The sequence below is a fragment of the Neocloeon triangulifer genome, unplaced genomic scaffold (genome assembly GCF_031216515.1).
Source record: "Neocloeon triangulifer isolate White Clay Creek 2 clone unplaced genomic scaffold, ASM3121651v1 ptg000009l, whole genome shotgun sequence".
Classification (NCBI taxonomy): domain Eukaryota; kingdom Metazoa; phylum Arthropoda; class Insecta; order Ephemeroptera; family Baetidae; genus Neocloeon; species Neocloeon triangulifer.
Window position 1 is genome coordinate 5,866,108 of NW_026775551.1, and position 27,912 is coordinate 5,894,019.

At 34.6% G+C, this 27,912-nt stretch overlaps 7 protein-coding genes across 7 annotated transcripts; 4 read left to right on the forward strand and 3 right to left on the reverse strand.

Annotated features, from left to right (window-relative positions):
• Positions 1 to 304: 304 nt before the first annotated feature.
• Positions 305 to 1,895, reverse strand: LOC132195353 (uncharacterized). Its single transcript, XM_059617293.1, has 9 exons — positions 1,754 to 1,895; positions 1,648 to 1,704; positions 1,323 to 1,509; positions 1,190 to 1,263; positions 1,093 to 1,128; positions 918 to 1,038; positions 758 to 864; positions 628 to 658; positions 305 to 571 (listed from the first exon to the last, which is right to left on the reverse strand). Exons 1-9 carry the CDS (start codon positions 1,814 to 1,816, stop codon positions 369 to 371), a joined length of 879 nt encoding a protein of 292 aa, XP_059473276.1. The 5' UTR covers positions 1,817 to 1,895; the 3' UTR covers positions 305 to 368.
• Positions 1,896 to 2,063: 168 nt separating this feature from the next.
• Positions 2,064 to 3,409, reverse strand: LOC132195354 (uncharacterized). Its single transcript, XM_059617294.1, has 9 exons — positions 3,303 to 3,409; positions 3,196 to 3,243; positions 3,051 to 3,141; positions 2,927 to 2,991; positions 2,834 to 2,869; positions 2,662 to 2,782; positions 2,491 to 2,594; positions 2,392 to 2,437; positions 2,064 to 2,333 (listed from the first exon to the last, which is right to left on the reverse strand). Exons 1-9 carry the CDS (start codon positions 3,345 to 3,347, stop codon positions 2,137 to 2,139), a joined length of 753 nt encoding a protein of 250 aa, XP_059473277.1. The 5' UTR covers positions 3,348 to 3,409; the 3' UTR covers positions 2,064 to 2,136.
• Positions 3,410 to 3,775: 366 nt separating this feature from the next.
• LOC132195316 (G-protein coupled receptor moody-like) lies at positions 3,776 to 5,598 on the forward strand. Its single transcript, XM_059617235.1, has 6 exons — positions 3,776 to 3,924; positions 3,992 to 4,165; positions 4,222 to 4,352; positions 4,438 to 4,564; positions 5,027 to 5,160; positions 5,213 to 5,598. The coding sequence occupies exons 2-6, from the start codon at positions 4,038 to 4,040 to the stop codon at positions 5,377 to 5,379; spliced, it is 687 nt and encodes a 228-aa protein (XP_059473218.1). The 5' UTR covers positions 3,776 to 3,924; positions 3,992 to 4,037; the 3' UTR covers positions 5,380 to 5,598.
• Positions 5,599 to 6,056: 458 nt separating this feature from the next.
• LOC132195497 (fibrinolytic enzyme, isozyme C-like) lies at positions 6,057 to 7,394 on the forward strand. Its single transcript, XM_059617517.1, has 6 exons — positions 6,057 to 6,153; positions 6,214 to 6,358; positions 6,417 to 6,604; positions 6,729 to 6,830; positions 6,888 to 7,069; positions 7,212 to 7,394. Exons 1-6 carry the CDS (start codon positions 6,057 to 6,059, stop codon positions 7,392 to 7,394), a joined length of 897 nt encoding a protein of 298 aa, XP_059473500.1.
• A 2,486-nt stretch (positions 7,395 to 9,880) lies between these two features.
• On the forward strand, positions 9,881 to 11,030 carry LOC132195435 (chymotrypsin-2-like). Its single transcript, XM_059617422.1, has 5 exons — positions 9,881 to 9,996; positions 10,054 to 10,204; positions 10,261 to 10,430; positions 10,486 to 10,739; positions 10,795 to 11,030. Exons 1-5 carry the CDS (start codon positions 9,906 to 9,908, stop codon positions 10,990 to 10,992), a joined length of 864 nt encoding a protein of 287 aa, XP_059473405.1. The 5' UTR covers positions 9,881 to 9,905; the 3' UTR covers positions 10,993 to 11,030.
• A 2,647-nt stretch (positions 11,031 to 13,677) lies between these two features.
• On the forward strand, positions 13,678 to 14,951 carry LOC132195498 (brachyurin-like). The gene is made up of 6 exons (XM_059617518.1): positions 13,678 to 13,740; positions 13,801 to 13,849; positions 13,905 to 14,133; positions 14,190 to 14,458; positions 14,522 to 14,703; positions 14,769 to 14,951. Exons 1-6 carry the CDS (start codon positions 13,684 to 13,686, stop codon positions 14,949 to 14,951), a joined length of 969 nt encoding a protein of 322 aa, XP_059473501.1. The 5' UTR covers positions 13,678 to 13,683.
• A 1,536-nt stretch (positions 14,952 to 16,487) lies between these two features.
• Positions 16,488 to 27,271, reverse strand: LOC132195452 (uncharacterized). The gene is made up of 6 exons (XM_059617460.1): positions 27,118 to 27,271; positions 19,014 to 19,108; positions 18,205 to 18,700; positions 17,783 to 18,142; positions 17,158 to 17,379; positions 16,488 to 17,035 (listed from the first exon to the last, which is right to left on the reverse strand). Exons 1-6 carry the CDS (start codon positions 27,124 to 27,126, stop codon positions 16,847 to 16,849), a joined length of 1,371 nt encoding a protein of 456 aa, XP_059473443.1. The 5' UTR covers positions 27,127 to 27,271; the 3' UTR covers positions 16,488 to 16,846.
• Between the last annotated feature and the right edge of the window lie 641 nt (positions 27,272 to 27,912).

The window sequence follows — 27,912 nt, forward strand, 5'->3', positions numbered from 1 at the left end:
TTATGTATAAGCAAAATAAAGCTTAGAGAATCATTTGAAATAAAATATTGATTGTAATAATAATAAAATCAATGTTTCCAAAAAAAAAAACACATTATTTTTTAGCAAACTCTAAATAAAGATGCAAAAAATTATTCTACGACATCATTTTTTATTTCCTATAAAGACAAAAAAATTAAAAAAAAAACTGGGAATCAAATTATCATGAAGGATAAATGGTCATCAAAAGTAACAAAATTTGTTGAATTAAAACTAATCGAGCAGATTTCAATAAGAAAATATCATTTATATAGTTTTGCAAATTTATTTTGTATTTATTTGCATATTTTATAATTATTATAGCGTAAATATTTCACAACTACAAAGTTTTAGTTATATCGCCCGCGGCGGCGTTTTCCTTTAGAAAAAGAGGCCACGTTTTTTGGTGCCACGTTTAATTGCGCCGATTCTGGTGCCTTCTCTTCGTCAACCTCGGCTGCGCCCCAATATTTCCCAGCACGTCCAGCGCTGCCTCGCACTTTAAAGGGGTCACAAGTTTTGAGCAAATCGATCTTTTCTTTGCAAGTATTATCTAGATAAAAATGCGAAATGAAGTGCATTTTTTATTGAAATAAGTGAGCTGCGAACCTATCGATAATATTGAGGATTGGGGGCAGTTCTGAAAATTAAATTATAATTTATTGTCTTTAGAATGATTGCTTATAATTTAATTTACAATATGATTTCACATTGGGAAAATTCAAATTGAAACACGTACCAAAGTAAAATAACGTCTGAGGCAAGACATGTACAAAGCAGGTCCAAAGCGACACGTTCTGCCAGAAGAGGAAGTTTTTGGCGCAGGCAAAGAAGACTGCTTCACTTCTAATGCTCTTTGTCAATGGATTTTCACAAATTTTTTCAAGAATTTTGCCTACTTCTGTATAATCCAGAGCACTCACTGAAAGCATCTTTGATTATTTGCTTCCATTCCGACGGCGCGGAATCAGTGAAACTCTTTTCCATTTTGGTGGTGTCGATTTCACCATCACTTTGAATCTTCATTTGTAAGCTCACTTTTAATTATAAGTTTTCATAACCGACTATATTTACCAAGGACTGATTTCGAAGAACGCAATCGTAAATGCACTTTGATGAAAATATAAAGTTAGTATTTTTTTGCCATAAGTAATTATTTCATATCTTATACCATGGCTTGCCCTTGGCTCTTTCTGCCGCCCCTGTAGGTTCCCAATGACCTTCCACCACCCCAACCGACTTTGTCTACAAATTATTTATTTTAAGGTAATCCAAGGATATTATATTAAATTGCAAATAATTACATGTAGCGTCTCGCGTACCGCGCTTCTTTGCAGATGCAGAGTATTTTTTAAGGCGTTTTCCTGATTGCTCAGTAGAAATTTCCAGTCCTCCTTGTTGAGGTTGCTCATTGATTTTTAACTCCTCATGGCAGGAGACGAACACGTCATTGGCAATGAGTTCAGGAAAAGCGCAGCAGTTTTCTAGTCTCTTTAAGTTGAATTTTACATTCATTATTTAAAAGATGGAATAAAAAAGGGCAAATCCACATTATTTTAAAAATAATATAATATTTATCATTATCTTTTGCATAAATTTTCAAGTTTTTTTCTTAATATGGAATAATACCTTAATTATGCGGTATCCACACGGTGATGTGTCGGTTTTCCTTTTCGCCCCAGAAGACTAATAAAGAATGTTATGAAATCTGCTAAAATCTAGGAAATCATCATACTTCTTGTAAGGATAATATGATTATCATCAGGGTTAACTTAAAAAGCTTAAAAATGTTCAACATCGTGATAAGTCTTTTGAATTCAACATAGCATGCATGTGGCTAAATAATTTGTATGGAAGCGAATCTGCGCGTTCCAGCCAATTGAATATCGGCCAAAAGGTCGTCATCACATGCGCGGCCATTATTGTGGCCCTGAAACGGCGAAGCGCGATCTACTTTTGAATACACAGGACGTTGTGTGCGTCATCGTCCGTGACTTTAATTCGGTCACTCACTCGTTGTGTGGACAAAAACGCAGGCTTCGGAACCAAAATGATTTATTTTATTAATTTGAGACACTGAATAAAGATTGCGCAGAGACTCGCAGAATCATTTCAAATTTAAGCAGTTGTTGGTTTTGAAGCTTGATTATTTTTTGACCCCTTGTTGGAATTCTTCTTGCTTTGACCGTTTTGGCGTTTCGAGTTTCTTCTAGCGTTTGGTTTTACTTCCACTTTCGATTTTTTCTTTGTCCAACCACTCAGGATGCTGAAAGGGCTGCATTTTTTTAGATTTGCCATTTTACCAGGACATTCGTCTGTGGACAAAATAATGTTTTTTCTCCTTTTTTGCTAAAAAATAGGCAAATTAATAACCTTTTTCATCTACGAGACTCACACCTCGCGATTGGGAAGGGCAATCCTATTAGATAAAAGTAAAATTTATTGCAAATAATTTTGTTTTTCTGATATTACGGAAGCAAGAAAACCGTTGATGCAAGACAAATAGAGAAATGGCCCAGGGTTGCACATTTTTCCATCTTGGTCTAGTTGGTGAGCAACGCCACTCAAATCAAGATCTATAAGTTGATAAATAAACCGAGTCATTCAGTTCTCTTTTCTTTTTTTAATAATTAAAAAATATACTATTAAACTCTGCACTGCAGTTTTCAACGGCGTCTATTATATAAGAGTTCCAGTGACTTAGAGAAACTTTCAGTAGCCTCTTATAAACCGAGTCAGCGTTGACATTGTTGCCACTGTCCAGCTTATGAAAAATTTGTTCCTAAACATTTTTTGAAGTTTCTATTTAAATTACCAAATTCAAGTCATTCATTGCGCATTGGACCAAACACTGGAAAATTTAGTTTTCAATTATGCATCGCAGTGTGAATAAATATTTTTTTAATACCATTTGATCACCTTCCAGCGCTTTATTTGATTTTTTAAGATTCTTGCCATTTTTCTGTGAAGCATCTAAAGGAATTTAAATTTATAAAAATATACATAAACTAATTGTTAATTCTGGATTCGACCTTCCTGCTTTGCTGTGTTTACTGGTGGAAAGCATTTGTTGAAGGACTCAAAAGGGATCAATTTGGGCAATAAACAGCATTTGTCCATCCCCTGGAAAAAAATTGCCTGACATGAGTTTGTAAATAATTAGTTCCCAGCACCTACTGCAAACATAGCAGGGCCGCATGTTCCACCACTCTCAGCAGAGAGAACCTTTAAGCATTTTTCTTGTTTAAAATATATTTGATTTTTTCATCAATCTGATTGCTCACGTAAGGAACGGAGAAGAAAAGTATTGAAAGCAAAACTTGAATCATTTCAAAGCTGCTGTGGAAACTTCATCAGGTAACACAACTAATAAACATACTGCAGCACGCAGAGCATCCGTTGCTGTTTCAAAAATGTTCCGGGTGACGTCAAATTTCCTGTCAAAAATGCTGCGCTTGTAAATGAAGCAAATTTTGCAAATAATGATAATAATTATTATTACAAGGACCGTTTTATGAATCCAAAAGTGAATTAAAAAAAAAGACAATATATTAAAAGAGCAAAATCTTATAATTCAATAAAGATGGGAGCACAAATCTCTAGCTAAAAAGTGGCGTAGCCAAATATTCATCAAAATAAAGACGGAGAAAACAAATGGAATAAGGTCCTGGACCTCTTGATTGCCGCGCGGGTCAATTGTGTTTAATTGAAAAGACACCAGAGAGAGATTTTCATTTGGTCAGATGGATTAGTCATGGAGGAAGCGTTCACGTCGCACTGGTGGCTCTTGGGAGCGATCATTTGCACCATTTTATTTGCATTCGGAGTGATAGGAAATGCGCTTACAATTATTATTTTGGCTAAAAACAAAAGTCTGCGATGTTCATCAGCTTACTTCATTTCAAGGCAAGATATTTTTTTTTACAAGTAGAGAAAATTGATTTTTTAATTATTTTAATGTTCAATATTTCAGCCTTTCCGCTAGCAACTTGCTTGTGTGCTTGATTTTGGTGCCGGTAATGATATTTGACTTTTTAAATCAGTCAAACTGGGCACTGAGTGAGGAATTGTGCGCAGTTAGTTCACTAATTGGATACGGAAATGGGCCCACATCGATCATAATGATTGCACTGCTTTCTTTTGCAAGGTTGTCAAGTAAATTTTTGAAATAAATTTCATTTTAACAGCTTGAATTGTTTTCAGCTACGTAAAAATAACTTGTTCAAAAGCTACAGCGTCTTCGATCTTCCGACCGTTGTGGATTTCCATAATGATCACACTAGGCTGGATCTGTGGTTATGGTTTTACAGCGTTGGCCCTTTTCGGGATTTGGGGTAAAATCATAAAAAAATTTAAGCACAGAAAAATATAATTTGTGTCAAAACTGTGGAGATCATTACAATAAAATTATTTTTGTAGGAGATATCCACGTTGATTCGACAACTGGCTACTGCATCAACAATGGCACTATTGCTGGACAGAACAGTGAAGTGTTTGTTGCTATTGTCATATTCATGATTGCGCTCCTGGTAATTTCCTTCACAAGGTATGCTCCCGAGATGACACACCCCGATTTCAATGAAAATTGGTGCACAACTTCTAATACCCATTGGTACCCCAGAACGGTCATTAATTTTTGCCCAATTTTCCTTGTTTAATTTTTGCCATTTAAACTCCATGTAATTTGAATTACATTGGAGAAATCAGATGTAGGCAACTTATATACACAGAGGACGCTTTTGTTGCCTACATTTGATCGTTTTTAACATGCGTTTTAATGGAAACTACCCTCCCTTGTGAAATTGGGCAAGTTTTAATAGCCATTCCAGAACACCCAAGGGTAGTGCAAGTTGCATACCAACTTTCAACAAAATCGGCGTGTGTCATCTCGGGAGCATACCTTGTCAGCTTCATTCGAATCAAAAACGCCACTTGCATGTAAGTGTCTCTCATTGGCAGTTACATTTCCGAAAAACTAAATTTATGATTTTTTAATTTATGCATACAGAGCTAAATTTGGAAGAGGAGGCGATGAATTGGACTATGCAAAAATGATTTTTACCATTTTTTCTGTGTACGTTCTTTGTTATCTCATCCCGTCCATTTTATTGTGGGCTAAAAAAGATTACAGAGCGACTGGAGGTATTTTCGATTAATATTATTTTAGCGCGGGTTTATTATTTTTTTATCGCAGGTCTCTACGTCACCTACCGCATACCACCCTTATTATCAACCATAATCAACCCACTGATTTACTATAAAATGAACTCCAAGTACAGAGCAGCGTACAAAAGCTTAAGAGGTTGCAAAGCCATGGAAGAAGTGGATTTTGATAGAGATGAGGGAAACTTGCCGATTTAATCATTGTTTGGTGCAAATTTTGAAATCTGACATAATTTTGTGGTTTATTAGCAAAACATTTAAAAAGTTGTGTTTGTAAATAAACGAAGAAGTACCAGACAAATCTATAGAAATGTGCATATGAAAAAATTCGACTAAATCTTAAAAATAATTTTTATACTTGCTTTTCCAGCCCTGCTAGTTTAGAAATTCTTGTAAGATACAGAAACTCTTCTTACTTTTAATAAGTTCTGACTAAAGAAAGTTAATTTGTGTTGTTATCTTGGCCTGCATATTAATGGGAAATTTACTTCTTCTCAGACATAAATCAAGTGCATATGCTGGGTGTCTTTTGTGACATTTGTCATTTTTTGACGTGTCGTTGCTTAATTATGGTGCTGGTACCTACTTACGATAATTTTAATTTTTGTAATTAACTACTGGACAAGACTGTCTATATAACAGAGGGACGTTTCAAAACCGTTGGTGTGTGAAGTCCACGCTTACTTGATAGAAATGAAGTGCGCACTCTCTCTTTTTGTTGTAGCAATTTTTGTCGTAAGTATATAGAAAAGGTCTTATTGGAATTTTTTAAATCAATTATTAAGTAAGCGCTATTTATTATTATTTAAAACGATTTAATTCAGAATTTAGTATACAATATTTTCTTAATCAATGTGTAGCTACTAAGCCCTTGCATGTCGGCAAGGAACAATAACCGGCCATGGCTGCAAGTTGTTGGATTGCCTAATAAAAATAAGCGAACAACGGCGCCACCAGACGCTCCAGACTCGTGTAAGTTTTTACCTTCTTTTGGAAAATAGGATTTTCTGACTCAAAAATAAATAATTCTAGTCGTTGGTGGCACGGCCACAACGGTTTTCACTGCCAAAAGGTATCAGTTCCCAGAGATGGTAGTTGTGCAAACCGCATCAGCAAATTGTCACGGTGCCTTGATCTCGACAAAGGCTATTCTAACGGCAGCTTCTTGCTTTTGGACGTGGGTTTATTACAAATGCTTGGATATTTAAATGAAATAAAACCAAAGTAAAATTTAGTCTAGAAACAGGCCTGTCAACGGACGAAGTGATGATCGGCGTAGGCGCTCTGTCGGGAACTTCAGTTAACGCTTCCATTACCGTTTTCAACGTCACGATCCATCCCCAATATCGTTACTACCCCTTGTCTGGCGTTCACGAAAATAACATTGCCATCATCCTTCTCCAGAGAAATCTTGTTGTTGATGGTAATTTTTATTTTATATAAAGAATAATGCTTCGTAAATTGATTTTTTATTTTTGATGAAATAATTTGTAAAAATTTTTTATTTTTGATGAAATAATTTGTAAAAATTTTTTATTAATTCTTAGGTAGATTAGTTGCTCCGATTAACCTGACAGCATCTTCAACCGCCAAGCCCGACTCGTATCTTAAAATTCCCGATCTGAGGTTGGCGGGCTGGGGCCAAACTCGTAAATTTTAGACTTAAAAATCTAAGTTATCTTAAAAATGTAATAATCATTTATCAGAGAACAATGCAAACGTCAGTGACCCATTGAACATCGATTCACTCCTATTTGCGACCGTCTACATGGCGCCTCAAAAGTCTTGTGCAGCCGCGTATGCTAGTCTCAATTCCAGTAAAGTCTACTTGCTGTCTGACACCATGATATGCACTAATGTAACTACCAGTCTTGCTTCCACTTGCAAGGTATACGCATTTTAATTTTTATAATAACTAACGCAATGATAGAAATAAAAGCTGAAAATTTACAAATATGACATTTCTTAAGTACTTGATTTTTTTTAATAAAATATGAAGCTTCTTCAAATAATGCTCAAATAATTTCCAGGGGGACACCGGAGCTCCTTTGCGATACATTAATAGTGCCGGTGCATTTCCTTACACAGTTATGGTTGGAATCGCTACAGAGCCGATCGAAACTCGGTGCCCAACCAGTTTGCCAAGCTTGTACACCAACATTGCTCCGTTTATTAAATGGATTGCCTCAGTGACTGGCCTGTCACTTAAATAAAATGGTGCTTTTTTTTATCTTAGTTTGTGGTTGATTTTAATAAAAAAAAGTATCTTTTTAAATTACTTATCCCCCAAAATTGTACTTTTTTTTATTCCATTTTACAAATTATATTCCCAAAATGGATATAATTTATGGCAATCTATGAACCTAACATTTAAATCAAACCTTAGTGTGTGCGACTTTACTGTTATTTGAACTATAAAATTACAATCATGACCAACTGAAGCAAAAATAAAAAATTCATGCATAAAATTTCTTATTTTTTGTCGTGTATGTTTTTCAATAACTTGCTTAAATTACAGATTATAGGATTGAATATTCTTAAATAATTTTAAGTTATTTATCAGGACTTAAGTACTAACAATTCATTAAATATTAATTTTAAGTTAACATTAAATGAATTGTTTGTACTACTTAAGTTCTAATCTTTAAATTAATAATTAACAGCCTAACATATATTTTTCCTTTTGATAAAATATTATTTACTATCAAAATTTCTTATCGTTTGTTTGTTTGTTATATTGTTACTCTTGTAAACTAGGAATGTGTAAAAGTAGCGTTGCTTTTATTTATTAAGGATTTTCAACTCTATTAAAACAAATTGGATGCAGATATGCTGCAATTTTACTGTCATAATTATGCATTCTCAATTATGGTCACGTAAAAATAGTTTAATGCTCCTTCCATTAAATAACTTATGAATATCAAGTTTACTAGTGACCTATGAGAATTTTTAATTTTCGCAGCGAAGTGTATCAATTGATTTAAAAAATTACAGTATATCTTTTAAATTATATTGTCATTGTTTTACTCACGTTAAAATGGCAATTAAAAGGAATCTGTACGACCCTTTGCCTCAATTGTGCTTTGCGTTTAAATTTATATCATCCATGCAGTTTTTAAAGCTCGATTTCTTTACATCGTAAACAATAATTATTATTAAAGAATGACATTATGAAAATGTATGCAACTGGTGCAACGTACATGTTATGCAGGTTGCATTATGAGAATATTTGAACGTATCATGGAATTATATGAAAACATAAGTGTTGAAATGTAATATTTAATGAGGTATTTGTGCTGCTTTGAGATTTTTCAGTAACAAATTAAATCCTCAGGTGTCATTTTTGATTGAAATTTAATATCCCCGGAGCACCTTCAGTCAAATTAAAACAATATTTGGCCAAAGTGATCTTTGTGGAATGGGCCGTCAAATGCTTATGCTTTTTGCCACATAAGATGGAAACTAAACAGTTCAAAATTAGAAATAAAATTATCCATCATCATTCCAAATCAATAGTTTAGGCCAAATTGACAGCTGTAATTTTAAAGCAACATTATATTGGAATATGAAATAAAATTTACTTTATATGATTTCATTTAATTAATTGCTTATAAATATTTTAAAGTAAACATTACACACAAATTTAATGTATTACCTATTTGGTGTAAATATGCCCCTATTAACCTCATGAAACTACTGCAAATAATTTTTCCTACAAAATATGAACACTCTGGAAAAAATTATATGTTTCTACGAGCTCTTCATGCTATCAAAAAGTAAAAAGACGTCATTTCTTCACCTTGCTTGACCTCTTTTACTGGGCATTTTAAAAGCGCTATCAAGAAAAGTAATGGCGTGGTAAACTTCACGCTCTGTGTTGATAAATAAAAGTCGTTTGGGAAGACGTTTCTACTTGGGGAGAGGAAGTACGCTGCTGTTATATTTTACATTTTTCGTCCAAGTAAAATAAAAATATTAACCACTGGCTGTTTTGTCGAGTTATAAATTTATTGTTTAAAAGTAATCCTTTTAAATGAGACGAAAATAAATTTTTATATCATCCTAGTTTGTATTTTTTATAATACATAAATATGTTATTCCAAATTATTCATTTCCTTCTTTAGAAAATAGCCCATAATTTTAGTGACTAAGGACAAAATTTATAATTTTTTTTAGTTCAAAATTAGTCTCTCTAGGAGCTTGACTTCTATAATGAAATGCGGCCTCTTTTTCTCACTGAAATATTTCCCAGAATAAATAAATAGTTAAAATAATTCTCGGTTCCGCCTTATTTTTCAAACAATAGCAAATAACTATTTTATTATTTAAAAAAATTACAAGTTTATAATAAATTTAACGCTCTTTATCATGAAGTAGAATTTTTATATTTTGTATGTTTTGTAAGCATTGAAGTGATATTTAATTAAACCAGGGTTCACATTTTCATTTTCGCTTTTCTTTTCCTTTAAGTATGTCACTTGCGCTCACCTGTATTTTTATTTTATTTAATGTAGAACGAGTTTATCAAGAGAGTGGGCTTTTTCTTTGAGCGGAAAAAGGTATTCAAGCCTTCAAAGTTTGGTTTGATAGCATTCCATTGGCCCTTGTAAGGTACGTGTCCTTAAGGCGCCTCCCACGCAAGTCCTGCGATGTCATATAAAAAGGCGCGGAAGTGGGAAAGCAGTGTCATTTTCGTTAACGTCAGACTTCGTTGAGAAACTAACATGTTAAGATTACTTTGGGTCTTGATGATGCTGAGCACTTTTGCTCTAGCAAAAGACGCAATGGAGGAAATGATAGACGCATCCATTGACGGTAGGGAAAATTATTCATTGGCTGAAATTTGAGTCTGACATGTACCATCGAAAAAAGGTCGTTTCACCGGTGGCGCCGATGCCACTGCGGTCAAGCCTTATGTGGCCACGATCGTGCCCCTGGGCTTGTATCAAGAGGCCAGCGTGTTTTGTGGTGGAGCCATGATCAACGCCACTTTGATTCTTACAACGGCCTCTTGCATGTTTGGGTAAGATGAAACTTCTTAATTGTGTTCAGCGAAAAATACTGACCCTCGGTTAACAGCGGAAACGCTGCAATCGTTACTGCTGGAGCCTTGTCTGCAAATTTGACAGCAGAGCTTGAGGCCCAAGTAACCTACATGCAGGAGATCTGGTATCATCCGTTGTGGGCCAGAAACACTCATATTTATGATATGGCAATCATTCGTGTCTACCCACCTTTCAACATGACCAGTAATTCTGATAGCTTGATTCTAAGCAATATTTATAATGAATCACGAACTTTCAGATTATGTCTACCCGATCAAACTGGCGAAGAGTTCTTTGATCAAGGGCGATGCTCTAGTTAAAGCAACATCGCTGATGTGGTACAGTTTTGGAAACTACAACGACTCGCACTCGCCTGATATGATGAAGGAAACTGCCGTGAAACAATTACCAACAAAGACCTGCGCTACTTATTACATTAAGCCCCCATTCTGGTACAAATTGCAGCCGACATCTTTCTGCGTCGTGCCTTCGGCCACTGTTGGAATCTGCCCTGTGAGTATTTTCATGATATTTATATTTCCCCGTGACACATTTTTCGCACAAATAGGGTGATCCTGGCAGCCCCCTCATTGTTCAGGATCCCAAGAGCAAGCAGTTCTATCTGGCTGGCCTTGCCGCCATGGATACAGATCAACTTTGTCCACTCAATGCCACCCTGACGAATCTCCACACACCTGATTTGTTCACCAGAATCGATCCGTTCTACAAGTGGATCCTTGCAATGGGTGGCCCGAAAGCATCGTAATTCAAATGCATTAATTTGAAAGCAGATTTTTGCTCCTTTAATAAAACAAGGATTTTGAGGAAAAAAATTATGACGCATTATTTAAAAATCTATTTTCCCTGCAAAATTTGAAATAATTCGTGTTCAAAAAATAAAGTATTTCCAGACTTTATTTTTTTTCATAAAAAAAAACAGATTAGATTGGATTGAAAAAATATGTGAAACTAGAAATTATAAAGTGAATAAAAAAAATATTGAATATTTAACCACCACTAAATAGGCTCCACAAGTTATGCATATTTATACAAGATATAAATCCCAGTTTGATGTACGATAAAAAAATTCTCGTTCTTATCTAGCACTTCTTTCTATTTAACCCTTGTATAGCACCTCACACAGCACCTGTATTTTAATTAAAAATATTTTTCTGTTGAGACTTTTGAGCGAAAATTTTAAATCCCATGTATAAAAAAAAAAAATAAATCTATAAATTTGAAGTGAGGGTAGTAACTATTAACTTACTTGTTAGTATAATTAAATTTTAATCCCGCATTTCTCATGAGTCATGACCCATTTTTCATTTATTTAATTTTAAAGTTAAGTGGCATACTAGTTATTTCACAGCGCAACTTAAAACTTCTGCAGATACAGTGCGCAGTTGGCTCTGGAGCTAAAATAATTTTTAATTTGAAATATTTTGCATTTGAAACCAATTATTCCTTAAAAGCTAAAAAGGATTATTTTTTTTGTCACAATTTTTTATGCATGAATTTGGAGATTGTTAATTAATTGCACAAATTTTCGCTCAAATTTTGGATAATTTATTATTAAAACTTTAATATTTTGTTTTCTCAATGCATTAATAATCAGCAAATAATGAATCTGAAAACTAGCATCATAATATTAATTAATTTTCGTTTTTATTAAAAATGTACAAGAAAATTAAAAAAATACAAAATCAAAATATTGGCTCCTGACAATGAGTCAAATATAAGAATGCGGCTCCAATGCCCTTAAAAAAACTTGAATTTTATTACATACCTACTTTTTATATTGTTTAAGGTTTATCTCATCAACCCTGATTTATAATTTCAGAATTTAAGTCCATGAACAGCTAATTTGTTAAATATTTTTTTAGTAAACCTTATATTATTAAGAAAATTATTTGAAAAAAAATGAGAAGAAACGTGGGCATAAAAAAATCCAGGAGTCTATGAAAACGCCCACCATCAATAGAGATACAACGTCCTGCCGTTTTGGTGTACAACTATTAAAATTCACAATTAGTATTAATTTTTTGAAAGAAATTAAAATAATTGAATAAAAATATGCTAAAGCAGAAAAAAACCAGATCTCATGAACAAGAGAAAAATAAAAAATAAAATATAGCAAATTAAAAAAGTCAATCGCAGTTTTGGTTGGCTCATTATAGTTTTTATTCCTTATGAACCCAGTTAGCTATTAAAGCTATTGAGTAGGTCTCTTGATCAGTATTGTAAGTCGCAGTGAAGTGCAAAGCTCATGGCAAGTTTAATTTTTCTCGGTTCCGAGGTTTTTCTCTTTTGTTTAAATCGTACTAAACAAACCATGTGGTTTTCCAAAGATTTCTGATTTTTTTCGTTACACTTTTGTTCAAGTGAGATACTCGTCTCAAACCTTGGCCAAAACTAGTAAAGCTATTTGTTAAAAAAAATCATAATATAAATAATATAATACAGGATTTTTTTTAACGAGAACGTTGAAGTCATGCCCTTTTTTCACTTCATAAGAACATTTCCTTTTTTCTCAACTATCTTTGTTAGAGACATGCAATTTAAAAATATTTATCCTCGTGGATAAAACACTTAAAAAATTTAATATAACGTATTTTCATTTTGAAGGCAGTCAGTGGAAGGTTTTGAAAAAAAAAAGATTTGCTAAAAAACACGTAGTTCCAATTTTTAATTCCGTTACGTGGAAAAGTCTGCTGTATTTTTTATATTAAATTTTTAATGACTAGAATTAAAATGGAAAATTTCCTGCTTTTTTCGTAAAACGGCACGCAGGGGAAAATTAAAATTTTCGTCTGAATATTATCGATGACATTACATAGATAAACTTTCAAATATTTTAAAAATTAAAATACAGAGCTGAAAACCACAAAATTTGGCATTTCGGTTTTTATACTTATCAATCATTTTCTCAACTAAATGAATTTTTTATTTTGGTATCAAAAATTGATGCCATTATTTAAACTCTAATTCAATATTATGTGCCCTAGCTAGCCCGATTTATGATCAAATATTAACAATTTGTTTAAAAAAATTCTTTCAAAACATTTAGTGTATGCAAAGAAATTTAATAAAGAATTGACAATGAGCGTACGTGTTTTAATATAAGAAAAAAATTGCCGCTTGCATGCACGCGCGCTCCTTAAGTTTCAAAATTTTTTGTTGAAACGTGGAATATATTAATTAGGGTACAATTAGTCGTTTTCTTTTCCAACGTCATTTAAGTGCATCCGGGTGTTGATAAAAAAGCAATTTACCTGAGGAGTTGATAAAAAATAAAAGGAAAAGTGGGGAGATGTCCTCATTTTAGGGGTGAACACGCACGAAACACGTCAAGTGTTCCGATTCGCCGGGAAAAATAAAGTGGTGGGTCGGGCTTGATATTTAAGAGCCGCGTTCCACCGTGCACTGAATCATTTTTATTTTGACGGTCAAGACGAAAATGATTCTCGACAAGAAAATTTGGGTGATATTAACACTCTCAGTCGCCACTCTAGTGGTAATGCAACCGATAAATGAGGTTCTCTTGAACGCGCTCTATTTATTTTAATATTCTCAGGTGGCTGAGATGTCCCCCGACGATGAGTTTCTCACACCATTTGAAATGCGTAAGATTTATTTCACTGAATCGATCGAATGCAGAACTTTCTTGTTATCAAACAGACAAGAAGCGGGCCTACAAAGTTTCAAAGGTCGACATCAACCAGCCCGAATTCATGGGCAGGAAAGGAGGGCCCACAGAACAAGTCTATGGCGGGTCCGAAGGAAACGAGACGTTGCCCTTCATGGTCTACCTTGAGAGCTTGAACGCCCAAAACGTTACCGTCCACCAGTGCAGTGGCACCATCGTGAACGAGTCCTGGATCATCACAGCCGCTCAGTGTTTCGAAAGGTAGGCAACCTGCTTGGCATTTGCGAGTTTCATTTGCATAATCTAACGTTTCCCAGGGCCAACTGGACAATATTGACTTTGGGTAGCATTGATCGAACCTCTGCTGATGCTATCAACATAATAACCTATCCAAGCCAATGGGTCATCCATGAAAAGTTCATTTACAACGGCCGCGAATACGACATCGCCCTAGTCAATCTCACCGACACTCCCCTCACCCTGAGCGCCACTATTGCAGTCATGCCCTTGTGCTGCCCCTCCTTGTACAAGCAGAAGCTTTTCCTCTACAACGAGACGGTCACAGTCTTTGGCTTTGGATCAACACGTAGCTATACACAATTTTATTCCCAAACCAATTAAATATCAAACACACCAAAAACTTTTGCAGTTGAACCCTCCGACCCAGACTGCCCCGTTGAATTCCCTGCCTCCGTCTTCCATGCCGCTGAAGTTAAGATGGCCAACAACACGGCGTTTTGCTCTGCTCAACTTTGGGAGCACTACATTGATATGGCATCCACCCAATTTTGTTCCTCCTCGTGGTATAACAGGACAGCTGGAGCTTGTGACGTAAATTTTTTCTATTTTTTTTTTTGTTCATTTAGTACAAACTGAAATTTCGATTTAATAAACAGGTTGATAGCGGCGGCCCAGTTGCTTATACTCAGTCTGGAGGCTTGGGCTATTGCATCGCCGGCGTGAACAGCATGCATGGCTACGAAAATTGCCCGAATTCCTATCCCTTCACCGTTACTGACATGCAGTTGCAATATAAGTGGGTGTTGTCAAAGATGAAAGCCAAGCCGGCTAAGTGTTAAGCTGTCTTGTCTGCTTGCAGTGAAATTTTTTCAATAAAGATTTTATTGAGCTTATGAAACGCCTTTCTTATTAAATAAAAAATCTCATTAATTACAAAAAATTGCAGCTTAATTTAAATTCTAAGTAAATATGAACATTTATGAGAGAATATTAAATTTTGAAACTCGATATATAAAAAAATTGAAAAAAAAATGTAAGAATAAAATACATCTGTGTATATGAGAAAATTTATTTTAAGAGCGTGCTGTCTTCGTACAGTGTATATATTATCTTTGGCAATCCTTTGTGCGCCCCGAGGAATACCCAGGCGCAGCGCAGACGCATTGAGGCAAAATGCGCCTTAATCAATTCGAGTGGTACAGCAGCAGCTGAATTCTGTGTTTTCAAAACAAGATGAACTCTTGAAACACGCAGATTTTTCACGCAAGCTGCTTTACTCTTCAAAAAATGAAAATATTTTGCCTGATGTTCCCTGTAGGTGGGCTATTTCTCCTCGCTCTGATCTCTGGTAAATACTTGTCAGGTGTTTTTTGCACGTGAGACACTGATCGTGGGTTATCTTTGCAGTATTCGGACTGACTGTTGTGGCCAGCGCACTTGAGGCAAACAGCGCCAGAAGTGCTTTTATGGTAATTTTTCAAACGACAAGCTTTGCAAAATAATATGTCGAATCTTTTCTGTTATGCAGCGGTCACACTCATCAACCGGAGGCCAAAAATGGGCTAAATTTAGTGAGTATATAATTCAAAAAAAGGATGATCGTTAGTTAAAAAAAAAATCAGTTTATTTTTCATTTATTGCTCAGACCAAAACTGGTAGATATTTGAAATAATCTTCGTTGCAGCTAGCGTTAGCCTGCGGTGCACAAGGGAAGACGGCAACATCTACAAGTGGTGCACCACCGTCTTTTATGGCCGATTACCCACGCATTGTGAGCTCGTGAGATTAGGCTGCAACTAGTAGAATTTTTGCACCGTCACAAAATAACATGGCATTTGTATTTTTAATCACTCAAATATCACAAATTCATGGCTGAAAATCGCATTTTAAATCAATGTTGGAAAATATGTACTGAGAATATAGTTTTAAATTAAAATTAATAATAATTATCACTCAAAGTTAATTAAATTAGTATTTAAATGAACTTAATATAGCTGTTCTATCACTAATATAGTCATTTTTAATGGAATTATTATAAAAATGTTGAAGAATGAAAAATTGCGACACCCCTTATAAACTGATTGTGTTATAAAAAAAGGTTCTCAATATAGCGCCACACTGGTGAATTAAATAAATTGAAAACTGCATTTTGATCATGTCATTATGGTTGATTTTTTTTAACTTCTTTTGCTTATGTAATTTTCTACATTAATTTTTACATAACTAATTTTAAATAAAATTTTGTCTTCTCACAATGGTTTTTAATTCTAATTCCTGTTAAAATATAGTTTTTTTTTATTTAATAAAATATTAAATTTAAATCTTCACTATCGCTGCAGATTACACAACTCGAAAATAAAGCAAACAAATTGTACAACACCTTAAAATAATTTTTTATTCTATTAAACTACACCAAATAACAGCAAACACGAATCACGCAACAATATGTGGAGCAAAATTAATGAACACAATTCTCTGGAAAAACAAAACAGAGCAATAGTGCATAATGACTTTGTTAATTTATAAAAAGAAATGACTAGATGAAAAATTAATCCAAAAGCCACTTTCACAATATCGGCCAATCACGCGATTTCAAAGCTTTATAATATATTGGTCATGGAGTGAATAAATATAGTTGTATACATTTTTAAATAATTTCGTTCAAGAGAATTCAATGACACTTCACGTAATTACGTCCCTAATTTAAAGAGGGAAGGGCGTTTTTAACCGAGAGTTACTCCTTGAGGAGATATGCCTTTGCGGAAGCACTCGACAGCTCCGAAATGAGGTCAGCGACCGCTTTTGTTGTGCCTAAAGCGGCCACCTTGAGCGAGGAGGCCACGTCGTACGCTGTCTGAAGAAGAGACGATTGGGGTCCGTGGCTCTCTACCGGGAAGTCGTGGTAATTGTATGGTGTGCCGTGCTGCAAGAATTTCCATATTAAGAATAATTTATATTTAATAATAGGTCAAGAAGAATATTAAATAAAATAAAAGAAGATTTAAAATGTCCCATTCCATAAATTTGACCTGTATTTTTACTTACATAAGATGGGGAGTAGTTTGGAGAAGCTACCGCTTTGGCAGCAACTGTCCGTCCAAAGTCGGACACCACTGGCCCCGCGCTCGCGATCAACTTGCCCTTAGCTTCCAGCAGAGCACCCCCTCCTTTTGCAATGTGGCCTCCAATAGTCAGGGCACCGCCTGTGATGGCCTGGAAGGCTCTCCACAGGGCGTCAAGCACCGATCTTTTCGTGGCTTGGTCCTCCTGTCGCACAAAATTTCGCATGTTAATCTACATTTTTACTTCAAAATTTGACAAAATTTCAAGGATTCTTGTAAATAAAATGCCCTCTTCCTTTTTTTTTAAATTATATAAAAAAATGTAAAGCAAATTTTGTTCATTATTTCACATTGCTTCTTAAAATACAATATTTCATAAACATTAAACGTTTTATACATTGAAACATAAAATACTTTTATCCACTTATTTAATTAAAAATTGTACTTATAAAAGATGGCGTTTAATAACTGGTCAAGAAAAATAATTTTGAATTAAATAATTTTGAATTACTTTTTGAATTAATAAATATAAAAATATTACGTAAATCATTTTTGTTTTGTTTTTCCCTATTCCTATTGACTCATTAAATTTTGCATAATAGACTTACAGTTTCTATTTGGTGAGCGGGGTAAAAGTCAGGATAAGCTTCGGGGGCAGGCTCAGACTCGTATTTGGGTGGATGTTCGGGCGTGTATTTTTGAGGTGGGTATTCAGAGAACGATTGCGACCCAGAAGAGGTGAAAGACCCTGAGGATGAGGAGTAATGACCTCTCTTGTGCTTCTTTTGCCCTGTAGGTGCCCCGTTGGGCAATTTTTCCTTAGCGAAGAACTTTTTGAAGTCCTCAGGCGTCAGAGTTTTTATTTTGCCGGGCTTGCCTTTGCCACTTTTCAAGAGCTCCTGTTGACGGGCGTCTTGTGCTTGCAAGACATAATCCTGGAACTCTTCAGGACTCAAGTGACGCTGATCCTGTAGCAATTTAAAATATAAAAAATGTTTTTAATTTATTTTAAAGTTAAAAATAAATATACCTTATGCTTTTTTCCTTGGTCAGCGGCAAGTTTCAAATACTTTTGAAATTCGCCCTGCGTCAAATATTCTTCCTCGGTGTTGCCCTTTGAAGCTGTGGCCGCCTTAAGATACTGCTGGAATTCTTTTTGGGTCAAGTGCTGCCCAGAAGGAGGCGAACCGACTTGAGGGGCCGCTTGAGGCAAGGCGGGTATTTGCTGGGGCAAGAATGGATAACCAGGTCCAGGGGGTGCTATTTGCGGCGCCAAAGGGTTTCCAGGGTAGTTGCGGAAGCCCACCTGGGCACCAGGTGGCAACAGATGACCTCCAGGTGGTGTGAGGTAGTTGGGGATGTCCAATCTTTTCGAGAACATCCCTTGAACCAATTTGTTCGAGGCCGAGCTTATGAGGCTTTGCAGATAAAGAGGATTTTTCAGGGGTGACATTTGGAAGGGCGCTGCGTTGGGGGCCATGTCAAGACGGGACCTGGGGACACTCTTCAAGAATGCTGCAGGCGGGCTGAAATAAAATTAAAATATTTCAATGTCATTTTTTTAAATTTATAAACTATTTCAACAAAAAATGCTCCAATATGATGATTTTAAATGTGAATTTTTTTATTAAACGATAAATTTGCCGCGTGTAAAATCTTTTTCTAACAGTTTCATGTGCTGTGCTTTATTTTTGTTGTTTATTTTTATATGTGAACATGTAGAAGTCACAAATACGTGCCGTGCAAATTTGTGACGGGCGTTAATTTTTTGTGTCTTACTGAAAGCTGAGCACAACGTCATCATAGTATGGAAGACGTCTCGACATCGGCAAATAATACCTGAAGTGGTGCTCCACATTTCCTCCTTGAGGCGCCGCGTTGCTCGAGAATAATATCCAGAAAAGGCTGCAGATAACACCAATTGTTCGGGACAACTGTAGGGAATAAAAGTAAACAATAATTAATTCCAACCATTTCTTTTGCTATTCCTGATTATTAAAAAGGAAATGTAATAAGCCTCCAATAATTTCATCGTTCTTATAACAAAAATATAGAATATTAGAGTATTTTAGTTTAAAATTGATCACTGATCAAATGATGCGTATTAAAAAAAATCAAACTTTGAAAAGGTAAAGTTATATGTGTCGTAAATACAGTTTTTCTCTGATTAATTATTTTTATAAAATATTCCTTTTCTTATACTTTTTAATGACTTTCGTTTTTCTGTCGCAGCTTGCATGCGCCGTTGCCTGTGGCTGCTCAAGCCACTTAAGATCTCATAATTTGAGGGAACATTCAACCAATTGGGAAAATGTGTGCCACCAAATTTCTAACCAGTTTTCGCTGATTCAATATTGATAAACGAACTATTCAACCTTTTAGGGACTCATGCACTACCTTAATAAATATAGTTTCATAAAAACAGATTCCCCAAAGGAATTTGTTGGTTTAATTTTTTATTTTTTATTATGAATAATATTTGTTTTTTAAGCAGCTGACAGATGCATTTTTGTTGTAATAAAATTTACGCATTATTATTTTCATTGACAAAAGTATTAATTTATTTATTGGGCAATAGATTGACAAATATTTTAATTCATTTTTTATTTATAAAATTTTTAAACTTGAAGATTTAGTCCAATTTGATATTCAAAAACTATTTTTTGTTAATATCTTTACTCCTTTTTAATGAATTACTAATCTAAAGAGTCTCAATTGGTTTTGAAGAAAACAGCTTTGCTTTCTAACACTTAATGTGCATCTCCGTCTGGCTAATCTACACACTTTCGCGTCTGCTCACGACTCGTCCCATTTGAAATTATCCACAGTCATTTTCATGCTTTGTTATAAATTTGACTATCTAGCCGACCTCGCATTAATATTCAAATTATTCACATCTAAAAGTAATGCCCGAAGTGCGTGAAGTGAAACACGCGTAAAATCCAGAATCGTGGACCCACTGAACCATTTTAATAGTCTGGCTAAAAGCGACTCCAAATGATTCTCGCAAATAAAACAAGAGAAAACCTCAAATTTTTGTGCTCATTTCATTAAGTAAATTGATTTAAAAAAACATTCATAATTTTTTTTTATTGTCAAAATTAGGGGAACACAAAAGGGAAGAGAGAGGATGCGACAAACGAGCTTTGTGCTCTCAATCTGTGAATCCCGTCGTTTCCTTCGCTTTGTGTTTGCACTTTCTTTGCGGCGTGTGTAATTAGCAAGACGCGCGCGCGAGGCGGATTGAGAGCGGCAAACAGCTGAAGCGTGATCAATAAATTACTTTCGCCGTTTTGCACCGCCGCAAAAGTTTAGTTGTATTACTTTTAAACCGAATGCATAATAGCGCGTGTTATTTCATATTACGCCGCGATTTAAGTGGAATAAACGTTTATTTGCTTCGCACGCAACAACAACTGGTCACTTTTACTTCGGAACTTGCACTAATTTTATAGTATTAACATCGAGTCATCGCAGCTTATTATTTCCTGTAGTATACGATTATTTTTTGCTTATTACAAGATTTGTATCAAACGAAAGCTCCGCATTTGATTTCACGCCTCTCTCATTGAAAATCTGCGTCCAGCTGTAATTTATTTAACGACACACACTCGACTTTCTCAGAGAGCACAATAATGCCGGAAGATCAGCTGAAATCTCTGCGTTACAATCGTATTGAATGGGGTAGTGAAAGGGTCGAGATCATTGGCTTTTTCACTCTCTTCACTTAAACAGGTTTTACTTCTTGTTGTGCAGCGAGTGCAGCAAGTAAAAGTGCAAGCTGTATGTAATATTGAAATTGAATTTCGAAGCTCTAAAAAAGTCATGAAATGAAAGTGTTTCTTTCGTTCTACGTTTAAAAGCAGAGGAATGTTTTTTCCTCTATATTAATTTCACGGTAGTTGTCACCATAGCTGCTCTCTTTAGTGATAAGAATTATATGCCGGCAATTATTTTAAGCGTTTTTTCAAGAAAAAGGAAAAAAACGTGCTCTGCTTTGGTTGGTCAAGAAAAGTGTGCGTTGGTCACGCCTGATTGGACTGACGAGCAGTTAATTGTAACTTTGATAATAAAGTTCACCCAAACCACAGGCAATCCACGGTGGCATTCAGTAAAAAAAATGAAATGTATCAATAAATAGAAAAATATAAATATATGTACTGTTGCCATCATACCAAAACTAAGCTTATTTTTATGACTAATTGTAAGGAAGAAATTTTTTACATGATAAATTTAAATTTATTTTAATTACTCAGCTTTAAAATAAAATTGACCCACTCTGCATGAAATAAGAATTTTTTTTGTTACATGTGATGGAGTAAAATGAGATGCTGAGAGCAGCAGAGAATAGCGCCTTTTAGCACCAATATTTAATATTTTCAAACATTTATTTTCTTTCTAAAACTTTCGAATTTTAATGACAATATTTACAATGTATAAACAACAACATGCGTAAATCAACAATTGGAAGTAATAAGCTGGTATCTTTTTTCCATTGGTTCAAATTTTACTCCAAAAATTGGATCTTTTTTAATTTCAACTTTTTAAAGACTCTTTCGACTCCAAGTGCATAAAAGTTAAATAATGTTGGGAATTTTCAAGTTAAAAGTATGATTAAAAGGTGGATTGAAATTTTATAACATTCCTATTGTTGAGGAATGAATACTTAAAAATAAAATGTTTCTGTCATTTCAATTTAGAGTACTATTTTTTCATTTCTATTCTTTAAATCATGCAATTTCAAGATAATTGGACAACTGTCATCATAAATCACGTCAGTGATAAGACTTTTTAAATGCCGGCAATTATTTTAAGTGCTTTCTCAAGAAAATGGAAAAAAAACGTGCTCTTCTTTGGTTGGTTGAGGAAAGCGTGCGTTGGTCACGCCGGATTGGACTGACGAGCAGTTAATTGTAACTTTGATAATAAAGTTCACCCAGAAAACCAAACACAGGCAAGCCACGTTGGCATTTAATAATAATAATAACAATTAAAAAAAAAACGAAATATCAATTGATGGAAAAGTACTTTTTTAACTGAATGTCAGTAAATTTGTTTTTAAGGGGGAATTAGTGTGGTAGATTAGTTCATAAGTCTCGCCGCGCGTGGCGCTGTAGCTCGTGTTTTAAAATCAGGCGCGAAAACGGCACGCGATCGAGTCCATCAATTTGCTTTTTCTGAGCTCTGGGAATGCACTAATCACGTAAAACATACTGCAGAATCGGCTGGTGACATTTATTTTGCGTTTTAGTGCGCCGCCGACACGTACGCGGCCGAAACGACACTTGCCGCTGGCCCGTTTCATTTGGTGGCAACCAGCGACGCCCCCGTCGGGCGAGAGCCGCTCGTTTTGATAGACTTTTGAGCACATGCAATATTTTTTCAGAACGCGTTAAATTTAAGTATTCAAAATTTCAGCGTTGAGAGATAATTGAATCATGTATTTTTTGATATGCTTGTTTTAAATTAATTTTGACTAGGAGCGGAGTTATTAACGTTTCCGCGAGACTTTTGTTTTTTTAATTTAAAAATTAGAAAAAAAATTTTAAACATAAAAACCCTTAATAAAAAATGTTGCCAATTAAATTTCCTACAATTTCTTTCACAGGCTTGATGACGTCAGAATTTTTATTACATATGTACGGAAGGCTCAAAGTCAAAATATAATTTTTTAACATAGAAAAAAAATTTTTAGAATTTTTTTGAGATAGCCAATCGATTGGAAATTTAATTTTAACTCTGGTATTCAAATTTCATGAAAAAATATTGAGCCGTTTTTAAGCTGCAGCTTGCTTTCTCATGAGCGCTTTGATGCCGCCTTCGTCTTCAAAAGCAGTTTGAGGTGCCATCAAATATAACTTTCTCATTTTGAAACGGCTGAATATTTTTTGATGAAATTTGAATTCCAGGGTTAAAATTAAATTTCCAATCGATTGGCTATCTCAAAAAAATTCTAAAAAATTTTTTTCTATGTTAAAAAATTATATTTTGACTTTGAGCCTTCCGTACATATGTAATAAAAATTCTGACGTCATCAAGCCTGTGAAAGAAATTGTAGGAAATTTAATTGGCAACATTTTTCATCAAGGGTTTTTATGTTTAAAATTTTTTTTCTAATTTTTAAATTAAAAAAACAAAAATCTCGCGGAAACGTTAATAACTCCGCTCCTAGTCAAAATTAATTTAAAACAAGCATATCAAAATATACATGATTCAATTTTCTTTCAACGCTGAAATTTTGAATACTTAAATATAACGCGTTATAAAAGAATATTGCATTCGCGCAAAAGTCTATCAAAACGAGCGGCTCTTGCCCGACGGCAGGCCTCCCCTCCACAAAATGAAACGGGGCGGCCGGCAAGAAGAGCAAGCGAGAAAACGAATGCGGTGTTGCCAAGTGGATGTTTATTCCGATTTTTCACCGCACTTTCACTAAAAGAAAACCGATTATTTCCTACTTAGGACACGCAAAAGGAATATTTCTGGGTACGAAAAATCAGTTGAGAGTATAGGCTACCGGTTAAAACATTAAAATATAACCGCTTTCAATTTATTCACTGAGAAAACTCAATATTGTTCGATCACACGGCAAAATAAATATAGTTTTTGAACTCCTGGCTAATTACTATCGACGAATATGTGCTACTATGAACATTTTCTGTTACCAAAATCATTAATCTTTCGATTGATGCCACTAAAAACGGATTGAAGGGCGTATAGAAAGATTTATTAGCCAAAACTCCAGATCGCAGAGTTGCATGCTCAGAGCAGCGCGCCGCGCAGTTCGCGAGGCCAGAGGAGATGATTCATTTGAAAAAAAGTTCACAAATTTTTTAATATTTGGGAAAGCAGATATGAAAAGAAGGGTTTCCAATAACTCTAACCACACTAATTCCCCCTTAAAAATGAACAATTGAAAGATATATGTATATTTAAAAAATTAGTACATATTTTAAAGTTTAATCTAAAAGAAATGTGTCAAAATCATGTTCCACTTTTATATGGAAAATAAGTAAGTTACTAAAGCCTGCATCTGAAAAGCTGAGATCAGCTCTTATTTGCGCTAAAATTGATGGCCACCGCATAATAAAAAAAAAAAATTGAAAGTGCAGCACTTTGTTAAAAACTTCACAATATTGAAACGAAAAAATTAACAATTGCAAAAAGGTTTGATCATAGTTTACTAGTTTTTCACTATTTACAATTTTACTTTTAAACTTAACACTTTTTACAATTTAAATAATGCTCTCTTGAAAAGAAGTGCAAAAATTTAAAACTTTTGTGCAATATGACGAAAACAAATGAATTGAAATCCATATTTTATTGTTGAAAACAATTATTTGAATGTTTCGGTTCATACTAAATTTTGCACTTAAATAATTTAATGACAATTTTCACCATAAATCACATCCTTAATAAGGCTTAAATTGTGGCACTTATAAGTGTTTTGAAAAAAAAAACAGTGTTCTGCTTCAGTTGGTTGAGGAGAGCGTGCGTTGGTCACGCCTGATTGGACTGACGAGCAGTTATAATTGTTATTTTGATAATGAAAAGTTCACCCAAACCACTAGCAAGCCACTCATTTATAAAAAAAGTAGCAATATTTTAATATTAGTACTAATAATAATATAATAAACAATTTTATTTGATTGTTACTAGAACAAAAATTTGCTGAAATAGTTTTGCTAAAAAATTATTATGCATGTAATAATAAAAATCAGTGGTTGGAATTTATAACCTGTGTTTAAAGTTTTTAGGAAAAATAATTTAATGTGTTCACAGATAACAAAAATTATTTTTTGTGTAGTTTAAGTAGCAGAACTTTATATGAATTGTATAATATAATTTTTGTCTCTTTCTGCAAAATAGATTGAATTTCATATTGCTGGTGAGTGCAAAAGAATGATTCTCTCAGAGGATAGAAAGCATAATTATTATAAGCTCACCACGGTGAATCTCTCTTTTCCTTTGCGAATGCATTTCTTTTTCCGCGTCACATGAGACGCGCATATTATATTGTCGTTCCAATGACCCGTCTTAATTTTAACAAACAAGTCATGCTCGCCGTTTCAGATTCCCACGAATTAACAAAGAGAGAAAAGTCGAGTCCAACAATTTTAAAGCTGCCTGCGTTTTTTTTTTTTTTATAAAACGCTGTAGCAAAAACCTGATGAAGCAGCGGCATTCGCGGCGCCCTTGACATTGCTCCATGAGAGAAAGTGAGCAGCGCCGGATACTTTCTTGACCGCCTCGGGTCGGATCATCGGGCAAATCACTCTCGTAAATGCGCCGGAGTTATCGTGCATTTACAAACAAGATCTCTCGCTAGCGAAGCTGCAAAACCTGTCTTTCCATTTCACGTGCATTCCGCCGCAAAGTGTGTTTGTGCACCATGCGAGGCAATTTTTCCTATTGATTAATTATATACGGACGAGCCTAGAAACCGGCTTCCTCTTTTTCCTAGCCAAGAGAGGATTTTGCTCCGAATCGCTAAATAAAGATGCTAGGACTGGATCTCGTTTTTCTGCTTGGGCTAGTGACACACATTTTGAACTCCCCTTTTTCTGACTTAATTGCAATTAACAATTCCTAATCTCCATGTTTTTTATTCATCAATGTCAACTGTAATGGAAATATCTGCTCTGCACCGGCACTTTCTCGCTGACGTTGAAATGTTTGCGGAATGAAATTGAAGAAAGTAAAAACCCCAATTATCTGAAAACCGCTCTTTGATGAACTCCACTTTCGCCTATTTGTCAAAAAGTGTCCAGGACCTGCGTTTTTCTTTATCTATGAAAGTGTTTAATTTCACTCTATGACGGTACAATAATTTAATGTATTGCTGTAATCAATTTCATCATAAAATCAAAATGAGTAAAGTATAAAAAAAATTAAAATAGTAGAGTTACAATCAAGCTGGGCTGAAGTGACTTAAAATTATAGTGTATTTCACGCAGAAATTCTGTGAAAAAAGAATAAATTCACTTCATTTTTTTCCTGTTAATTAAACATATTTGATAATTAATTATAAACTAACTAAATTTACATTATTTTACAGCTACTTTTATCTTGTAAAAATTGAGCTTGTTTTCCTCTAAGAAATAAAATTTTAATTTAAAAACAAAACTGCTCTATCAGTTATAGTCCTAGTGTGCAACCAAATTTAATGAACAAGAAAAAAAAATACTTATTGTTATATTTAGATGTAATATTTAATGAGGCAGTCAATAAGATCAATTCAAAAACAAGCGCTGCTCTAAAAATATTTCCTTTTTATTTCGGTAATTTTAATGAAAAAATTTGAGACTTTCCGTTATTATTTTGATTTATAATATTTCATTATGCCTTTTCTTTTTAAGTATTAGCATTTAATCCATTTTTTTTCCTGAATACACCAAAAAATTAAGAAAGTGTTTCTATTTGGATAGTAAATAAAATACCCTGGCTCGTATTCAAGACGCTATTGAAAATCACATTCTTATTCAGCTCGGGGGCCGACACACTTTTTCTCCTGCGAGCTTATGTACTCAGCGGCAGTCCCTTTCTTTTGAAGATATCTTAACTCTTAACTTTTTTCCCACAAGTGCAACAATATATTACAAGCTTTAAAGTTCTTGTACAAGAAAAATATTTTATATAATTTTATTTGCAACTAACGTCAAGTGATCTCCTTTTTTCCTGAAACAGCTTAGCTATGAAATAATTTAGTTTTGAGTAATTTACGCCGCTTTTTAAACAGAATATAATTAATTTTTTTAACCACGTAAGCGTCCTCGGTTTGCTAGTTAATTGCTTTTTTATCGCAACAAAATTTCCGGCCGCTCTCATTTTCCAGAGCGGAAAACGCCACACAAAAATTATCACCTAATTGCGTTGAAATTTCCGAGGAGAACGAAAAACGATAAGAAATTGTCCTTGGAAAATAAAAAGCGAGGTCAATTACCTGGTGCATGTTGGAAAGGAAGAAAGACGTGTACGGTCGGGTGATTGTTTCAGGGCGCAGGTGAGGTGTCGACTGCAGAGGCCTCAATCCTCGGACCACATCTTTCCTTTTTTGCGCTTCTTGCTCTCTTCTCTCTCTCTCAAGGGCCCCTCCACGCAGAGAAAGCTACTGGCACGCGGTTCTCTGCACAGAGCACGGCAAAGGTGCATGCGCGAGTGCGAAACTTCGCTAAATAGTGTATCGAATTGCCGCCGCGAGAACCTTGTGTGATTTAATCTCTCATTGCAAATTACAATTTTAAAGCGTCTTGAAGATTTTTTTTTTTTTAATTTATTTTTCACGGTGCAAAATAATTTCAAAATATGTTTATGCGCAGTTTTTTTTTTAAATTAGTTTTGAAATTCCTTGTCAGTCGTCATTATAGTATAGATCCTGACCGCCATCACGACCCCGGTACCAACAAGGAAAAGTTCCAGGATGCATTCTTCCTGTTGATGCGTATAATAAAAAGAAAAATCAGCTGAATCATGATGAATTCAAATAAAATTAGTCGTTCATTAACACGTCATAATAAAAGCATCGGTGTATTTGACACATATTTTTCGGTTTATTACAAAGGATACATTCTTTAATTCCTTTGTGACTGCGAGGCGCGGCCTAGATAAAAATCTTTGCATGCGTACTTTGCAATAGCCTATTTAACACATGCACTTTGTATGGAGTCGTTTGAACTGTTATGTGTGCAGTGAGCAGCATAAAAACATATAAAAAGCAAATGAAAGAAATACTCTCATA